Below are 18538 nucleotides of genomic sequence, written 5' to 3' on the forward strand. Positions count from 1 at the left end.
TCCAGACGTTGGACTCTTGGCAGCAGATTGACTCACGAAAGCCCATTCTAGCTTCAATCCCGCCTTGGTGCTTACACTTTGTTATTATTCATAACGTACGGTACGACTTGAGGCTCAAGATCACAGGGCAGCGAATTCAGGGCGGGAGTGGGTGGGGCACGCCCGGCGCGCATGCGCAGGTATCCCAGAACCGGAAGCAGCGCGGGGCCGGGCATGGCGGCGGCGGCTGAGAGTGTCCCAGCCACCCACAGAGAGGAGCCCGTTCGAGGTATGCGGAGTGGATGGGGATGAAGTGTCGCGGGAGGCCTGAGGCTCCGGGTACGGGCCCGGGATGCCGGAGCGGGCAGGCGGGCACAGCGAGGCGCGCCTGTGTGTGCGTGCGTTTGTCCTGTCAGGGCGCCTGAGATGGTTTGGCCGCGGGGTCGGGTGTAAGCTGAGGCGGATTCAAGGGAGCAGAGTTGGCGTCTTTTGTGGCAAGGACGAGGCGAGGGACTTGAAATTATGACACATGAAGATTGGAGCCGATTTGATGGAATGAGGACAGGTGGGGATGTGGGGAGAGGCTGCTGTGCCTGGATTAGGACCAGGTGTAGGGCAGGGCACTTACTTATCCTCATTTGATCCAGATGATGCCGCCGTGGAAACAGCTGAGGAAGCAAAGGAGCCAGCTGAGGCCGACATCACCGAGCTCTGCCGGGATATGTTCTCCAAAATGGCAACTTATCTGACTGGAGAACTGACGGGTGAGGCGGGGCTTGGGTTGAGCAGGGGTCTGGCTCCAGACCTGGGAGGTGCTTTAGCAGCATCAGTCTGCGGCTCCCTTCCTAACCCTATAAACCTTGAAACATGCCTGTTTGAAGTTTGGGAGGTCAGGAATAGGTAGGAAAGAAGTCCATCCCTTCCCTGGAGAAATTTCACGAACTACTTTCAGAAACACCTAAGAATACTTACATTCCTGCAGGCCTCCGTAGTGTGGGCTGAAGCTGAGAAAACAAAAAAGAATTTATCAAGAAGTGCTCCCTTGGAGGAGGTGTATTTTGAACAGAGTTGTGAAGCAAATGATTGTCCCAAAAGTGGGAAATGACTAGTGAGTGAGGTGTTATAAGCAAGCAGTTTGTTTGGCTAAACTTTCATATTTACTACGTTAAAGAGAAATGAAATTGGAAGTGACCCACAGATTTGGGGACCTATTAGGTTGGTCTGAGGATTTGGTGACCCACCCTTTGGAACATGATTAATTTTTTGGTCCAGTGTGTATTTCTAGGTGAACACATGACCCCTGTGTGGAGGAGGGTCCAAAAAATGACATCTGGCTTTTCATAAGGGTCTATTATATTGTTTCACTTCCCTAGGAAGTTGCTGTGAGCTAAATTTGTGAATCAGAGTCTATGAGAAAATGTTTGATACAGAATAGGAGGAGTTGTGTAATCAGCCTGATTACTTATTTGTTTATTTATTTCTGAGCAAGAGAAACCAGGCAACAAATCTATTTTTGGCTTTTCTTTAAAAATTCCCAAGATTTGGCAATACTAGTCCCTCATTCTTAAGAGGCTCTAGTTTACTAGAGCTGGGCACCTGTCTCCTTTAAATGGACCAGTGCTGTTCAATTTGTCCCCACTACTCCCTATTTTCTCTCTTTTACTGAGACCTGGTGTCAGTTGCCATTTATTACTGTTCTTATATTGTTTTTAGTAGTGGTACAGAGTGGTTTTCTGTACCAATATCTATCAAAATTGGTGAAGTAAATGATAGACTAAGAGGATTATGTTCCAAGAAGTAGGAGAGAGCATATTTCTATGTGGAAATGGATAATTTTGTGTTTAATTTTCAAATCCTTAGCTTGCTTCACTCATTTACATTATGTTGCTGGCTTCTAGGTATTTGAGTGGCCCTTGTTTTAGAGAGACTAATTTGATAGCAGTGAGAGTATGGATATGGAGGAAAGAGAGAAGAGCAATATTGCAGATGAAAAGTAGTGGTCTGTGACAGAGTGATGGGAAAAGGAATGGGAAGGAGAACATGATGCAAGAACATTACAGAAGTGGAATTTATAGAACTTGTGGAAGTGGGTATTGAGGGATGGGAGCCGCTTAAGATGTGTCTGAGGTTTTAAGCCTGGGTAGTGCCATCAGCCAAAATTGGCAAGTTCGAAAGAGGAACCATGTTTAGTGTGAAAATAATATTTTCAGTTTTGGCTTGGCTGATTTTAGATATTACTGGGACACTCAGGTGACTATTACCAAGACATTCAGGTGACTTGCACATGTTAGTCCAGAGCTCAGTGTGTGATCAGAGCAGGAATAGAGTTGGGAGCCACCCATGTAAACATCAGTCATGTGTGACAGCTGAGGAAGAGTGGGGCACTGATAATTAAGTGAGTTGGCTGAGAAGAGATCTGGCATAGAAACTCAGAAAGAGCTGTGAGAAAGAGATTAGAAAATGCTACAGCGGCCAAGGGACATGAGCATTTCAGGAAGAGAGGGAGATCAGTAATGTCAGATACTATGGGGAGGCCTAGGAGGATAACAACTGCAAAAAGGCCATGAATTTGGGGGTTAGGATAGTGCTGATGACCTTTGAGCATGTAATTTCTCTGGATGATGGGAGCAGAGACCAGAATGGATGGGCTTACAGGAGTGAATAGTGAAGAAGAGGAAGCAGTGAGTGTAAGGTACTCTTTCAAAAGGGTTAGCAGTGAAGCTCCTTTGCTTTACTGAGCAAATGATGTAGGTGTAGAATAGAGGGAGGGCTTTTGGGCTGGAAGAAACATGAATATATTTCTAGATAGAGAGGGAAGTGCCAGGATGGAGAGAGTTTGGAAATGCGGGGGAGAGGAGGTGATTGAAGAGAGGCCCTGAAGAGGTAGAAGGGTTTGGGATCAGGAGCACAGGAGGAGGAGTTGTCTTGGAAGAGTAGGAGCACTTCTGCCTCTTGGGAAGATGTTAAGGTACAGAGAAGTTTAGAAGTGAGGCAAAAAGATTGAGGCAGCTTATGTAAGTGGGCTTGGCTTTTGGGAAAACTGGAGTAAAGGCCATTTGCTTTGAGCAGGGCTGGGGAAGGGAATTGAGGGTATGAGAAACAGACAAATGGTTTGAATAAATGCATAAAATGCAATATAGAATCACAAGTAATAAATGAGTTACTGAGAAGTGTTGAGGTCCTAGTTGATTTTATATGTATTTTGATATTTACATTTGCTGCAATCTGCCGTATTACATGTTTTCGTGCTGTAGAGGTACCAAGACTATTTCACTTCCCTTTTCTTGGTACATGAGTTTATCATTTCCCTTTCTAACTAAGATCCTGAAGCTTCTGAATCTCACTTGATTTAAATAGTGTGTTGATTGTTGCCTGAGTTTCTACTTAGACATTCAGAGTATGCAGGCTGAGTATAAATGTCATAGATCAAAAGTGGCTTGCTCCTTTGCCATTCCCTAGGTCCTCCCTTGAACTACTATTTGGCCTATTAATTCCATATTCCAGGGATCTAAGACAAATCTTAAAAGCATCACATCTTCTGTTTGTTTTAAAGCCACCAGTGAAGACTATAAGCTCTTGGAAAATATGAATAAACTAACCAGCCTGAAGTATCTTGAAATGAAAGATATTGCTATAAACATTAGTAGAAACTTAAAGGACTTAAACCAGAAGTGTAAGTAATAATTTTTACAATTAAATATGTTTGTATTTAATGTTCTTTTGTGCTTGGGGTGGTGGGGAAGGGAAGAGAATATGGCCTCTATCCTCAGGAAGCTCATTTTCTAAAAGTGAATTACAAAGTTAAGGTGAATTTCTTCCATTCTGAGGATTAGCGTACCTTGGTGTATGGTTATTCTGCTTCTGAATCTTGATTTGATCAGCTTATTCCTGGAAAACGGGGGGCAGAGGAAGGGTGGCCAGATTCTAGTGAACTGATTCAACAATGAAATCCATGAAGGACTACTCTATAAACAGAAAACCAGAACATCTATAAATGGAAAACACTGCTTTAGACTAGTAAGATATATTATTTCTATTGACTTACCTTTGTGTTCCCTGTCTTTAGAGCCCTCTTTCTTGGTCCGGGAGTACCCAAGAAACTGAATCAGTAATGGAAGGATTGCTTGAGGAGCAAGGAATTTAAAAGAGAGGAAAGTCAGATGAGAGAGGCTTAACTTTGTCTAGGTCATCTGATCAACTAGCTACTGTCTTCTGAGGTGTCTGCCCTACTAGTGATCAGAGCCATGTCACTCTACCTACTGGGTCTTAGGCAGAGCTGGAGAGACAGTAGCATTCTTACTTTTCCACTGTTTTCTACACTCCTTGTTGAAGCCGTATAAACCTGTGGTCTATCTTTGTTTTTAAAGATGCTGGACTGCAGCCTTATCTGGATCAGATCAATGTCATTGAGGAGCAGGTAGCAGCTCTCGAGCAGGCAGCCTACAAGCTGGATGCATATTCAAAAAAACTGGGTAACTATTTTTATTTCTATTTTCATTTGACAAGAGTACCCTCCTGCCAATATGACCTTATCTAATATGATAGCTAACGTTTATGGTATGCCTACAGTTATCTATTTTAATCTTCACAAACCTCTTGAGAGTAACTTTTTATTATTGGTAGTAGTAATAAAATAACGTTTCCCGAGTACTTAATGATCTGTCAAGGCACTGTTTTTTTGTGTCTTTTATGTTTTTTATCCTTCCAATAATCCATGAGCTAAGTGTGTGATTTTTATCCCCACTCTATAGAAGAGGAAACTGTGGTTGAAGGGGTTATAACTTCCTTAAGGATACAAAGCTGGTATATGAAAGAGCTTTATTCCAAACTAGATCTGATTAATTATAAAGCTCAAGCTCTTAATTGTGGTTCAGCAGGCTGAAGCATCTTTAATGATGTAGTTAATGTCTTAAAAAACAGGATTGCTAATCAATGCCTTCTTGAAGGATTACTTTTCCTTTGAAGAGGAAACTGGCACTTTCAGTGTTGATGCCTTGCTAACTGGCTCTGGCTCTTGTATCTATAATTAAAAATAATAAAGTTGTTTTTAACCAAGGTATAATTTACAGATTATTTTTATCATTGACAGTTGTTGACTACTTCAAGAGACTGGTCTTTAGCACACTGAGATTTGACATGGGTGGTGATTAATGATTTCATTGGCCACCGTTAAATTTACTAAATGGCGACTGTGAACTTTAGAAGGTGTTGTACCAGATGCTTTCAAGCTTTCAAAGAAAAAGAGATATATCATTAAGAGGCTTATTTGATTGTTTTCCTAGAGTGAGGGGTAGGGTTAAGAATATAAAAGGTGAAACCTACACTTACACTTCTTGAGAGTTCCAGTCTGGCTCCCACAGGGTTCCTGGGACAGAGCCTAGAGAAGCAATTTCCTGTGCTTACTAAAGCTCCCGGGTGGCTCAAGTGTCCTTAGAGCTCCTTAATCCTGGTGGAGCCATCTGAGCAGGTGCTGTTAACAGGGTTAGAACTTAGGGAACTTGTGTTAGGTTCTCAATTCTGTGTGTGTGTGGTTGACTCTTTATCTTAAGTTGTGTGCATTGATTATATTTGGACAGATATCCAAATATCTGTCTTTAGCTAATATGATAGCATTTATGGACACAATTTGGATAGTTAGGAAGACTGAAGCTAATAGATTTTTTTTAATGTAATAGACATTTTTGATTTTGCCTGGAAATGCTAACTAAAAAGTATCTTTGTGAGAGTCAGTTTTAAAAGATACAACTTTCTCTCCCCCTCCCCACTGCAGAAGCCAAGTACAAGAAGCTGGAGAAGCGATGAAAACTTATTCCTATGGGACAAAGTCTTTTTTAATGTGGAAGAATGTTTTATAAGACCTGAATCCTGAGGCTGATGAATTGTCAGAACTCCTCAAAAGGCAACTATGCTGGTCATCCCAGAAAACATCCCAACATTGGAGTAAACTGGAGAACCGTGGCTACTCCTGAACTTCTTTGGAGGCAGTATCCCTCAGAAACTCACACTTATAACTCCTTACTTTTCACTTGAATGCATCATCTATTCAGGACAGAGAGTCTCTCAAAAGTTCAGGATAAACCTGGGCTTGCCAGTAGAATCAAATGAGAGGACCTGTTTTCCCTGGTAGTAGTTGATTACTGCATTATTTTCTTAAATGGCTGGTTTTTGAGTGACTGTATAAATTGTTTTTTTCTGTTAAGGACGCTAATGTATTGCTAACAAGATTCTAAATTTAAAAAGGAAAACAACAACAACAAAAAGGAAAAAACAGTCTTGTTCTTGACAGTTTGTCACCTTGTGAATGTCAGTAATTTACTTTTCTATAACATTGCAAATAACAGAAAATGAAACAATTTCAGAACAAATCTTCTAGACTGAGCGGAAACAGTGAAAGGAGTGTTGTTGCAATAGCTTGGTGTATGTGATGGGCCCCTCCTGTCTTTTCTCTGTGTGAGTCAGATGGCTGGGGATGACATCTTGACATGTGCTCCCTTTTGGAAATATAAGGACAGGATGTGTATGTGTGTGTACATGTTAAGTGGGGAGGTGGAGCTGCCACTTGGGCTGCTACTTATTAAATAAAGCATTTTATAAAATATCTTCCTACTTGTGTCTGCAGGATCAGGGAGGCTCCTGGGACCTGATCGTGTTCCTTTCGTACTAAAGACATAAGTGCATGTGACTGACCTGTCTAGTTTGAAAGACAGGCAACCATATTCAGAGTTGGATGTCAGCAGTTAGGAAGGTCCCCAATTCTATCTCTGAAAGAGTTCTTTGTTCTGTTTCTGTCATTTCCCACCATTTATGTTCCAGCCCACCATCATTTATCCTCTGCTTCTCTGGACTATTGCTGTGATGTCTTCTCATCTTAACTATCCCTCCAACCCGCCCTCCACACTGCTGCCAGACCAGTCTTTCTAAAATGTAAACTGGCCACATTCTTATGCTTAGAATCCTTTTGTGACTTCTCATGGATGAAGGTTTTTTCTTCATAAACTTTCTACTTTGCAATAGATTTATATTTGCAGGAAAGTTGTAAAGATAACACAGAATTCCATGGATGAGTTTTCATATCTCACTGTTTCCTCTTCCTGAAATTATTACCTGCCCATGTTTGACAAACTTCTACTCTTCTCCAAATTGTCTTAATCTCCACTCCTGGGCTGTGCTGTATTACCCCCAAAAGTAGAAAAAATATGTCCTTTGTGTACCAGTAATACAGGAGCATCAATATTTGTGAGGCAGATAACTTCATTTTTCCCAAAAAAGCATTGTAGAAATTGTGAGGAAAATCAGAACTTTGTTTTTCTTCCTTAAACTTATTTTACATTAATTTTGAATTTCTTGGCTGCCCTTGGTGAGTTTTTCCTGCCCCTCAGTTGTCAGAAACTTGCTTTTGTTTCTACTTCCTTAAACACTGTTGTCTCCTACCAATTGGGCTGAATTCTCCCAAAAAGTCAATGTTACAAAAAACAAAACTAAAAAGGTGGGTGGGCTATTCTAGATTAAAAGAGACTAGAGATAGAATTGAATCCAAGTGTGAAAGTTGATTGGATCTTGAATGAAAACAAATAAAGTTATAAAATAAATTTGGAGAGAAAAAAAACTTTAAATATAAATATGTGTTGCGGGGTGTTAGCTAAAAATTGGCACTTGCCATCTGCCTCTGAAAGAACTGGATCACGTTGGCACTTGTCATCTAACTCTGTATTAAATTACAAGCCGCTGCAGCCACTGACCTCCAACAATCCCTGAAAGGAGTTCAGGATAGAGATCAGGAATGAGGCACTCTATGCTCTGGGAAAACTGCCTGAACAGGCCTTCAGGTAGTTAGATATTTTCAGGAGAAAATTTTATGACCCCAATTCTTATGTCTCCTCATATCTAGAAAAGCACCATAGTCATTAATGGTGACATCTGCTTCTTGTGACTACCCGCAGCCTCTGCCTAAACGTGTGCTTGATTGCACATACCCCACTTCACTGAAATCAGATATAATACTGAGTTTTCCCCCTGCCTCTTTAGAACAGTTTCACAGAGCTATCTGAGGTGCTGTCTCCTGGGCTATAGTTCTCATTTTGCCCCAAATAAAACTTAACCCACAACACTCACATTGTGTGATTTTATTTCAGTCGACAGGGGATATTATTGAATTAATGTTGATTTTCTTAGATGTGTTAAATGGTATTTTGGTTATACAGGAGGATATTCTTAGGAAATACATGCTGAGATATTCCTGATGTCTTCAATTTACTTTCAAATGACAGAATAAATTGCTTATATACCTCGAAGGAGAGAAGGTGGAGGGAGAAGTAAATTTGCCAACTTGTTACTAGATCCAGATGATTGCCTTTGTTCTTTCCACTTTCTGATAGGTTTAAAACTTACAAAAAGCATGTGTGGAGGGAGTCTGTCTTCTCCACCAGAGTTACATTATTAGGCTGGGGCCGACATTGTTCCAGGAACTTTCTAGCAACTCAGTACTTTTAATTGGCCCCAAATAAAAAATTACAACTGGATTGCTTTTCATCATTTCACTTTCCCCCTCCTTCCCTCTCCATTCCTCCTATAGGTGAAACCTCCTGAGAGAGGCTTCTGTCCCTCGGTGCTCTCCGTAGATAACTGAGTTTTCATTGGCTGGGTTCGCTGACGTCTTACTGTAGTGCGACCGCATTTTCCGGAGGAGCGTGGGTTTGGTGTCCCAATTTGCCGTGGTCGTCTTGACCCAGGCTGTTAGGGCGGATGGCTCAGAAGCCCCTGCGCCTGTGAGTGACCCTGAATCTGAAGAGTGTGTGTGTGTCTGCTGGTGGGGTGTGTGTGTGTCTGAGTCTGCTGGCGGGGGGGGGGGGGGGGTCTTGATCTAAATGGGAAGGGAGGAGGAAAAGGCGAGAGTGGGAGGAGGATAGAGAGCGCCCAGCGCGTTTTTGCCTCACCCGGTGCCAGCCTCTTTTCCCGGGCCATTTTCGCTCCCGAGGAGGGGAACTCTTGGCGACACTCGCTGGGACAGGCGGAAGCACCCAGCGTCAGGCCTCCTCCGTGTTAGGTCGTTCTGGCCTCTGACATCATTTCCCCTTCATTCCTCCTTGCACTCTTACTTACTTATTAACACAAAATTGTAGGCATGGGGTCCATTGATGGGCCCTGAGCAAGTGGTAGGCTAGAGAGAGAGGTGAGGTCTCTGCCCTGGCATTCTTTTTGAGAGGTTGGTTAGGAGAGGACTTCCATTCATCTATTCATTGAATAATTGCAGTGTGCTGGTACCGTGCTAGCTGTTGCACAGATGGCTCTTCTGCCTTTGTGGATCTTACAGTTTAGAGGAACGGCTATTAATCGAGGAATCCAGATAAATGTTAAATTACGGTACTGATAAATGTCAGGAGGAAAAGTTTGACGATTCTGGGAAGATGTATAATAGGGTATTTGGCTTAAGGTGAGGGATCAAGGAAGTGAGGATTGAGCCCTGATTAATAGCTTTGTCTTTATCCTAAAAAGTCATTGGAATGTTTCAGAATGTCTTGGCATGAATCGTGTTTTCACTTTGGAAAGCGATTCTGACTGCAATCTGGAGAACAAATTAGAGGCAAAGTAGGGGACAGCTAGGATTAGAGTGAAGGCAGAGGAGAAGTGTGGGAACTCAAGGTTTATTTAGGAAAGGACATCATCAGGGTTTGGAGATAGTTTGGTTATGAATGAGAAGGAATTGGCACTGTCTGGGTCCTAGATTTCTTTCTTCAGTGAGATGGGAAATACTGGAAAAGGGCCCACATAAGGAGATGATGAATTTTGAGGTGTTTTGATGGTGTACGAACCAGGCAGTGGCTCTCCCAGAAACAGCTGTAATTCCATGTGACAACTGCTATGAGAGAGAAGTGCAGGATCCTCTGGGAGCAACAGGAATTAGTGGCTATAGGGGTTGGAGGGCTTCCTTGAAGAGGTGGTGCTCAGAAGATAAATGAGAATGCTTAATAATTTATTACAGAGCTTGCTCTGAAAAGCTAAATGGGTTTCTGAAGTTTTGAGAAGAGATCTTTCTGAGCTGATCAGGAAGGCTTCAGAGATGTGCTAGGCCTTGAAGGATGGGAAAAATTTAGACTCAGGATGGGTAGGGTGGGACTGTTAGGAGAAATAACTACCCCAGGAGAATGGCAGAAGCAGAGAGTTATCAGATGGACAGTGGTGAAGGTTTCTGTTATGGAAGCTTGGAGAAAGCACTGGGGAGAGACATCAAGGACTTGCAGAAAGCTGTGGATCCTTAGGCAGTGGAGTTGTCTTAGTGTTTTTTAAAGAACATTAAACTGTTAGTTTTATATAGGATGGACAGGAAGAAGAGGAGGCATTGGAGAAAATATAAGCAAAGTATTCTCTTTGTATCCAATACCAGAGTCATTGTATTTCTCTCTGATTCTGCCTCTGCTGTAACTACAGGACTCTCAGTTGCTCAGCCTTGTAATTGTCCTCCATTCCTACTTCTCCACTCCAGTTTGTGTTTAAGTCTTGAGAGTTCTAAATTTCTCATCATTTCTCTCCTCCCCATCTTCATGTAACATTGCCCTCTTTGCCAGCATTTTTGCTTATAGTCACTTGTTCCTCCAGACCATCATTCACTCTGTTACTAAAATGATCTTTCTAAAACAGTCACTACCTAGCTTGAAAATGTTCAGTGATATGGACAATAAAGCACACCAGAAAGACAAACTGACAAAACAATAAGATCTATAATTTTTCAAGATGAGTTAAAAGACATTAAGAAAATGATATGAGAAGTGGAGAAACCATATAAATCATATACCTCACAACCTAGGGTCAGTCCCCCTTACAAACTTTAGCTCTCTTGCCAATTTCTACCTCCCTGCCACATAACACTTTACACATACGTCCTATTACTGCCCTTTTTCTATAGATTTGTAACTGTCAGAGTATTTCCCCTTCCCTGATAGTGAGCTCTCTGAGGCTTAAACTGAGTCTTCATCTTCTTTATACTCCTAGCATGTCCTTAGCAAAGTACTTGGCATATTGTACTTAGCAAGCATGTTACAGGTGTCCAGAGTGTTTTTGTGGAGTGGATGACTGAAGCCTTGTGCTAAGGTAGTGGCAGTGGAAATGAAAAAGACGAAATGGTTGTGAAGGATGTTTGTAAAAAGAGATTGATGATACTTGATGACTGGAAGGGAGATTTTTGACTCTTGATAACCAAGTCGACAGTAGACCCGTCCACAAAACTTGGCAAGTGAGAAGAAACTGGTTCAATTTTGGAGGAAATGATAAGCTAAATTTTAGATATAGTGGGTTGAAGGTGTTGGTGAGATCTGTAGGTGGAGCTGCCCAGTAGTCATTAAAGTTCACATGCATTGAACCTCTCAGGTAATCTCAGAGAGAGTGGGTCACATGCCTACCTGATCCAGGAAGACTAGTATGTGTCATATCTGGCAGGCCTATTTGGGTGTCCTGAATTGCCTTAACATTTATCTCTTATTTGCAGCTTGGCATGTGGAGATGTTGAAGGGAAATTTGATGTTTTATTCAATAGAGTTCGAGCAATTCAGAAGAAAAGTGGAAACTTTGATGTAAGATGTTTCCTTTTACTGCATTTATTTGGACTGTTGTAGTCAGACACACTAAAATAATGTGTGGCCTCCTTTATACATTTCTCAATTGAACACACACTCTCCTTGTTTGTTAGATTGCGTTCCTTTTGTGTGCATGGGAACTTAGTAGCTGCAGAGTGGTATGGGAAGGGAGACCTGTTTACTGTAGACCTTTGAATACTTTTTGAATTGGAATCATGTTACTTTATTACCATACACAAAGCTGAGAACAAACTAGCAAAACTTCCGTGATTCTGACCACTGGGTTTGGGAAGCACAGATCTATTTCATAGGTATATGGTATAGATTAAGTCAGATAGCATATGTGCAAATGCTTCACAAACTAAAGAACCTTATGTAATTGTTACAGATTGCCAACTAGACTGTAAATTCCTGTAGTACAGAAGAGTATTCTAGATATGAGGATAATTTGTTCATTGGGTTAAATGTTGAATAAAGGCAGCAGCAGGTAGGAAATGTGTCCTTTATACCCTGTTTCTCTCAGGGTATCTAATATTTAAAGTTTTGTATTTCACAGAGGGATTCTTGAAGGTCGGATTTCTCCATTTTTTCCCCAGTCCTCTCATCCCCTTCCCCAACTTGAATTTGACAGCCAGTGAGCCAAGATTTAGTAGTTTATATAGAGTCAGAGTAACCACTACAATCACTGTGAAAGAATTATGTATAGAAATTCTGTAAATTGATTAAGGAAAAAACCTGGTTTGAGACCATTAAGAAGGGTAATTAGCTGAATAATGTTACTATCAGTTAGTTATGTATTATTTGATAATAAAAATCTCATATCTGTTTAAAACGCTCATTTTAGCTGCTGTTGTGTGTAGGAAATTTCTTTGGCACCACTCCAGATGCTGAATGGGAGGAGTATAAAACTGGCATCAAGAAAGGTACAAAACTTATTTTTAGCATATGATTTTTAACAAAATTTCAAGGCTAGGTAGTTCTTGCCAGGTTGGTTTTCACAAGTGTTAGTGACTTAAGAGCTTGCCTTTGATCTCTGCATTGACCTGGGAAGAATGCCTATGCATCTAAATGTTCACATTTTGAATTTGGTTGGATGTAGTTCCAGAGAAAGAATTCTCTTCTAAGTAGGAAAGAATTGAATAAATGCAATCATATGTGTCCTGTCCTTCTTCCAGTTTTGGTGTTTTTTATTAAGCAATTTGAGTCTGTGTTTCCATAGTTATATATTGACTATCCACTCTAAGATGTTACTTCATCAGTCTTGTGGTACCATTTAATAGTCAGACCACAAGGTTGGATGTAGGATATTCTAAGTGGTGAGCATGTTCCACACACAGGATTGCACACTCTACTTTTGCTGTGTTTTTCCTATGGGCAAGCAGTTCTCCGGTTCCAAAGCAGATCTGTTAACTATTTGGTGTGATGTCTGTTTCTCTCACTAGCTCCTATTCAGACATACGTGCTGGGTGCCAATAACCAGGAAACAGTAAAATATTTCCAAGATGTTGATGGCTGTGAATTAGCTGAAAATATTACTTATCTGGGTAAGTTGATACTTCTTGTGTTTGTAATGGGCATAATGTTTCCCAGGAATTAGTCTCCCAGGAATTTGTGGCTGGATTCTTTTGCCACTACTGCCTGAGAGAATGGGGGTCAGTGGGGTCTTGTCTGACGTTTACGTTTATACCCTTAAGACTATGGCATTTTTTCCTCTGTTGTCTCCTGCCTCTTCCTAATCTCCTTGTTATTCCACAAACCAGTATACACTCTTCCAGCCAACAAGAGGAGTAAACTACTTGACTACAGTGTTTGGAGTACCTAAGGTATAAATTGTGTTAAAAAAAAATTCCATGCGTGTGGTCTCACCATGTTACATTGCTCAATATATACAGCTTATTTGTAGACTCCTAATTTGCTATAGCTCTAGGTTTCACTAAGGTTTTGGAAACTCAAGTTTTTCGTGTTGATCCTTGGGTTTTTCACTCCTTTTGCCCTATTTCTGGTTCTAGGTCCACTCTTCAATTCCAGGTTAAAGTTGTTCCATCCACTACCCCCTGAAACTCTTCTAGTAGTTCTTTCAATGTCTGGCTGTTTTAAAAAGCATCGTCAAATTTTGCTTTTGTTCTCCACTTGCCCGCCTCCCCTCACTGCTACTGCTTCTTGGATCATTCAGCTCATTTTTTTCCTAAAATGGCTCAACTTCTTTTCACATTTCCTCTCTCTTGGTGTCTCATTTCTCTAGAAAGCCTCTACATTTCCTTTGCTGTAAATGCTCCTTTTATAGTTCTTTATTAGTATGTGTGTTCCTTTATTACTTTATTATTTTTTGTTAATATGTATGTTCCTTTATGAGTATGTGGAAAGAGCCATTTGGGAAGAAGATACTCAGTAGATGAAAGGGAGGTGAAAATTGATGAAGCAGGGTCTTGGAGGCAACAGAGGAACGGAATCAAGGGCACAAGTCAGGAATAAATTTAGAAGATGACAGTGTCTTAATTTTTCCCAAACAGTTGCTTTTTCCAAATGTTTTCCTTTTTTTGGAAGCGTCTGCCTTCATGAAGAGTACATCTATTCTAGACTACAGCTTACTCAGAACTGCAATTATTTTTTCTTATCATTGCCTCTTTCTGTGTCCAGGTGTCTAGATTTCTTTTAGTCCATATAGAGTCTCTAGAAAGCAGAAGTCCTTTTTATTAATCAGTGCTTCCCAAGTTTTTCATCTGTAAGTCACCTGGGATGGTCAGACAAGCCTGTGGGCTCCAGGCTCCCTTATGTGGGCTCCACATAAGGGCTGCTGTTGCTTACAGAACAGAAGTACTGTTGTATTTCATCCAGCATAGAGACCTAGCAGCCAGAAGTGTGGCTGTAGGAGAGTTTAGGAAAGGCAGAGAGGTAGGAGAGTCATGGCATGGGGCAAGAGATTCATCACCAGAGTGACATTTCATTCTGCAGTTTGACTAAAACGTGTCCATTTTTCTTTGAACACAGGTCGTAAGGGTATCTTCACTGGAAGCTCGGGGCTGCAGATTGTGTACCTCAGCGGGATGGAGTCCTTAAATGAGCTGGTCCCAGGTTACAGTTTTAGTCCCAAGGATGTGTCTTCCCTGAGAACAATGCTGTGTTCAACATCCCAGTTTAAGGGTGTTGATATCTTGCTCACATCCCCATGGCCCAAGTATGTGGGGAACTTTGGGAATTCTTCTGTGAGTAGTGTTTGTTTGGTTGGAATTTCTAAAAGCAAATTGCGCTGGCTTAATTTGAGCTTTTTTTGCTTTTTGTATGAGTATTTCAGCTCTTAGTTCCTTTCAGTGGAAATCTTTTGTGAATTTTTTCAGAATACTTAAAGCTATATCAGCTGACCAAAGTAAAAGTTGATCTTATGAAAGCATGATTCACAGATGAGATTGTGAAGTCTTAATTATAAATGAATGTTTTTTTAAATTATATTGTCCATTTCAACTACCCTTTCTCAAGCTGCTTCTTCACATGTTTTGAGGGGTCACCAGCTTTCAGTGAAAAAATTTACAGCTAGTAGCAACTCTGCAGTATTATTTCCTCTCTCCCATTCCAGATTATATCTTTTTGGCTATCAAAATATTTTAAAACATGGAATCATTATGAGATTGAGGATAGTAATCTAAAGATGGGAAACTAAATTGAAAACTTGGTACTTCTGTAATGGGAAAGCGTTAGTGTTGGAATGTATCAGAGCTAGCCATTGCATTTGATCTGAATATTTTTATAAGCAATCTGGAAGAGGATGTATGCCAGATTGGTGAGTGACAACTATTATGGGGAGCTTCATGGGTGGAAATAAGCTTAAGGAAGAGCTTGAAAGGTTGTATGTGGGGGCAGAAAGTATCAACTGACTGACCTTCAGTGAAGGAAAATGTTTAGGACAAATACCAATTCATAGATGCAAAGTTACCAGTGATGATCCAGAAAAGGGCCTAGTAGACAGACCACTTTCTGCCAACTTTAACACAGTGTGTCCATGACCAGAAAGGCCAACAAAATACCAGGCATTATCAGGATATTGAAAGGAGAAGGGACAATGCTCTCTTCCCCTTCCACAAACCCGTGGTTATTCTTCCACTAGAATACAAGCATAGCATAGAGAGGATACAGCACAGCTAGGGAAGATCCAGAGAAGAACTACTACAGTGATGATGGAGAGGAGAAACACGTGGGATATTCTGTAAGGAAGAATGAAAAGAATGAGGCTGCTTCATTTTGGGGGTGCTAAAAAAGTTTACAGTTTTTGTTTAAAGTTGATTAAAAAATTATTTTTGGAGGAGAGTAATTAGGTTTGTTTGTTTGTTTGTTTGTTTGTTTATTTATTTATTTATTTATTTATTTATTTATGGCAGTACTGGTTTTTTTTTTTTGGTACTGGGGATTGAATGCAGGATCTCATGCATGCTAAGCATATGCTCTACCACTGATCTATACCCTCCCCCTCAGTTTAAAGTTGATTTTGATGAAAGTTTATAAGTAGTCATGCAACATATACATAGAAGAGAAAACAGTATAGTTTACCAGTCTCTAAAATACTTCAGCTAACCTCAAGGCTAATTCCTTGCCCTTTAGTAGAAACCTGAAGGAAGCAAGCATAAAATGAAAGGAAGTTCTTGATTTATTTAGCGGAAAATTAATTTTGGTAATTTCTTTACTTGCAGCTAATATCTTCTCTTAGAATGAAGTTCATAAATAATATGGATAAGAGATCACACAATTTGTTGTTAGTGGAAGCTAGGGATGTACTGGGAACAAGCCTAGCTTTGACAAATTTTATGTTACAAACATTGTAACAAGGGTGTGATTGTGCCCTTTCAGAAACCATGCCTTCCTTGACAGAAGCAAAATAAAGGCTTGTGTGCTTTACATGATGAAGTCTTTGAATATTCCATGCCATATATTCAATGGCTACTAGGGGCCCTGAAGCTAGCTTTTAATTTTGATTTTCTGCAACGACTAATTTTGATTTTCTGTATTGTCGGAACTTAAGCAAATTACAGAAGCAATCTGTGAGCTCCAGAGAGACAGCACTTAGTTTCCAAAAAAAGATTTTGATAAACCTTGTTTTAGGTGTTAATATGGAGGAGTTACCTTCCCTTTTAACCTGGCTTCCAACAGTTGTTCCTATTTCTGCATTCATAATAGCCCAGTTCCCCTCATGTGTTCGAGAGTTTTCTGATTGCCATAAGAATGGAATTCATGATGTAAATCCTACTGCCCACATTTGTAGCCACAAGTAAATTCCGAAGACATTTCAGAGTGCCTTATTTCTCTGTATTTATTGATAAATCATCAGTCGATTATGGTGACTGTGTTTCTATTTTCTAGGGAGAAGTAGATACCAAAAAATCTGGCTCTGCTTTGATCTCCAGTCTTGCCACAGGCTTGAAACCAAGATATCATTTTGCTGCTTTGGAAAAGACCTATTATGAGAGACTTCCATATCGGTGAGTAGAATTTCTTTTCTTCTTTTTTTTTTTTTTGGTTTTTTGAAGATTTTGCCTTGGATTTTCTGTGTAAATTTCTCATGTTCATTTCAGCCTTATAACAGCTTGGTTCCTTTTAGTTACTCAGGCATGAAACAAGTCAACTCTCAAATCATTCCACTTCTCTGAGTTTAGTTTCCTATTTTGAAATGCAAGGGATTGGACGATATAGTAGAGCTCCTTGAAGTTTTGAAGGTCTCAGTTGACAATGTGGTTTCATCACCATAGTTTGATGTAGTACAGTAAGTCCTGTTTTGATCAGGTTAAACAGTACTCTTTATAATCTTAAATTCAGTATGATCACCTTAGAAGTATTTCAATTTGGAAATCAAGAACTTGTATCAATTTTTTCCCTCCCTCTCTCTCTCTCTCTTTTTTTTCAGTTTAGTTTGGAGGTGGGGTTTTTAAAGGATGTATTGCAGAGAAAATAAAACTAGTGTTTTACAAGTTATACAGCTAAGTTAACTCTGAGTTATCTTCATTGTAAGGGGCATGGATAATCCCTAAAATAATTTTTGAAAACTTTTTTTAAACACAAAAGCCATATATATGTTGCTAAAAGTTCAAAACATAGGGGTGAGCAAAAAGAATATAACTTACCCTTTCCCTGTACTCCACAGCCTAAGATATAACTATAGGTACTACAGATTTTTTTTTTCATATCTCCGTATATGCATTCCAGAAAAACTTCTTCTTTAAAACCGTGCACTAAAAGCAGAAAGCTTACAGGACAAGCCACTCACAACCTGTTTTTTGGGGGTGGGGTGGGGCTGGTAATTAGGTTTTGTTTGTTTCTTTCTTTCTTTATTATTTTTAATGTAGGTACTTGTGGTTGAACCCAGGATCTTGTGCATGCTAAGCGTGCACTCTACCACTAAGCTATACCCTCCCCCCTAAACCCTGTTCTATTTTTAAGGATCCAAATATACATTTCTCAGAGAACATAAACCAGTGGCCATTAGGCACATGAAAAGATGCTCACATCGTTAGCCATTAGGGTAATCCAAATCAAAACCACAATGAGATCCCACTTCTCACCCTACTAGGATGACTATAATCAAAAAGGCAAATAATAAGTGTTGGTGAGGATGTGGAGGAATTGGAACCTTCATACACTGCTGGTAAGAATAAAAAATGGTGCAGCTCCTTTGCAAAATACTTGGTATTTCCTTACCATATGACTCAGAAATTCCACTCCTGTTGCAAGTGAAATGTAAACATAGGTTCACACAAAACTTGTACACAAATGCTCAAACAGCATTATTTGTAAAAACCAAAAAGTGAAAACAACCCAAATGTCCATCACTTCATGAACGGATAAATAATGAGTGGTATATCTGTGCTATGGAAAGTTACTCAGTTTAAAAAAAAAAAAAGGAATGGAGTACTGATGATAAGCTACAATATGCGTGAACTGTAAAAACATTATTCTAAATAAAAGAAGCCAGACACAAAATACCACATATATGATTCCATTTATCTATAGTG

General features: G+C 40.2%; 2 protein-coding genes across 6 annotated transcripts in view; both read left to right on the top strand.

Annotated features, from left to right (window-relative positions):
* The first annotated feature begins 112 nt into the window (after positions 1–112).
* Positions 113–6577, top strand: BLOC1S2 (biogenesis of lysosomal organelles complex 1 subunit 2). Its single transcript, XM_010971050.3, has 5 exons — positions 113–268; positions 627–743; positions 3533–3652; positions 4347–4451; positions 5750–6577. The coding sequence occupies exons 1-5, from the start codon at positions 172–174 to the stop codon at positions 5779–5781; spliced, it is 471 nt and encodes a 156-aa protein (XP_010969352.2). The 5' UTR covers positions 113–171; the 3' UTR covers positions 5782–6577.
* Positions 6578–8585: 2008 nt separating this feature from the next.
* CWF19L1 (CWF19 like cell cycle control factor 1) overlaps positions 8586–18538 on the top strand; it is a 28061-nt gene continuing 18108 nt past the window's right edge. For 4 of the 5 annotated variants that reach the window (XR_012510176.1, XM_010971052.3, XM_010971053.3 and 1 more), the window contains exons 1-6: positions 8586–8744; positions 11459–11543; positions 12391–12469; positions 12989–13090; positions 14535–14749; positions 16893–17011. Coding sequence is in view for 4 of the 5 variants with exons in the window: in XM_010971052.3 (XP_010969354.2) it covers positions 8722–8744; positions 11459–11543; positions 12391–12469; positions 12989–13090; positions 14535–14749; positions 16893–17011 (623 nt within the window). In the remaining variant the exon portion in view is untranslated. Of the gene's footprint in view, positions 8745–11458; positions 11544–12390; positions 12470–12988; positions 13091–14534; positions 14750–16892; positions 17012–18538 lie in introns of those variants that run through there. The other variant, XM_074373767.1, reaches the window with a different exon arrangement.

Source organism: Camelus bactrianus, chromosome 11 (assembly GCF_048773025.1).
Source record: "Camelus bactrianus isolate YW-2024 breed Bactrian camel chromosome 11, ASM4877302v1, whole genome shotgun sequence".
NCBI lineage: Eukaryota > Metazoa > Chordata > Mammalia > Artiodactyla > Camelidae > Camelus > Camelus bactrianus.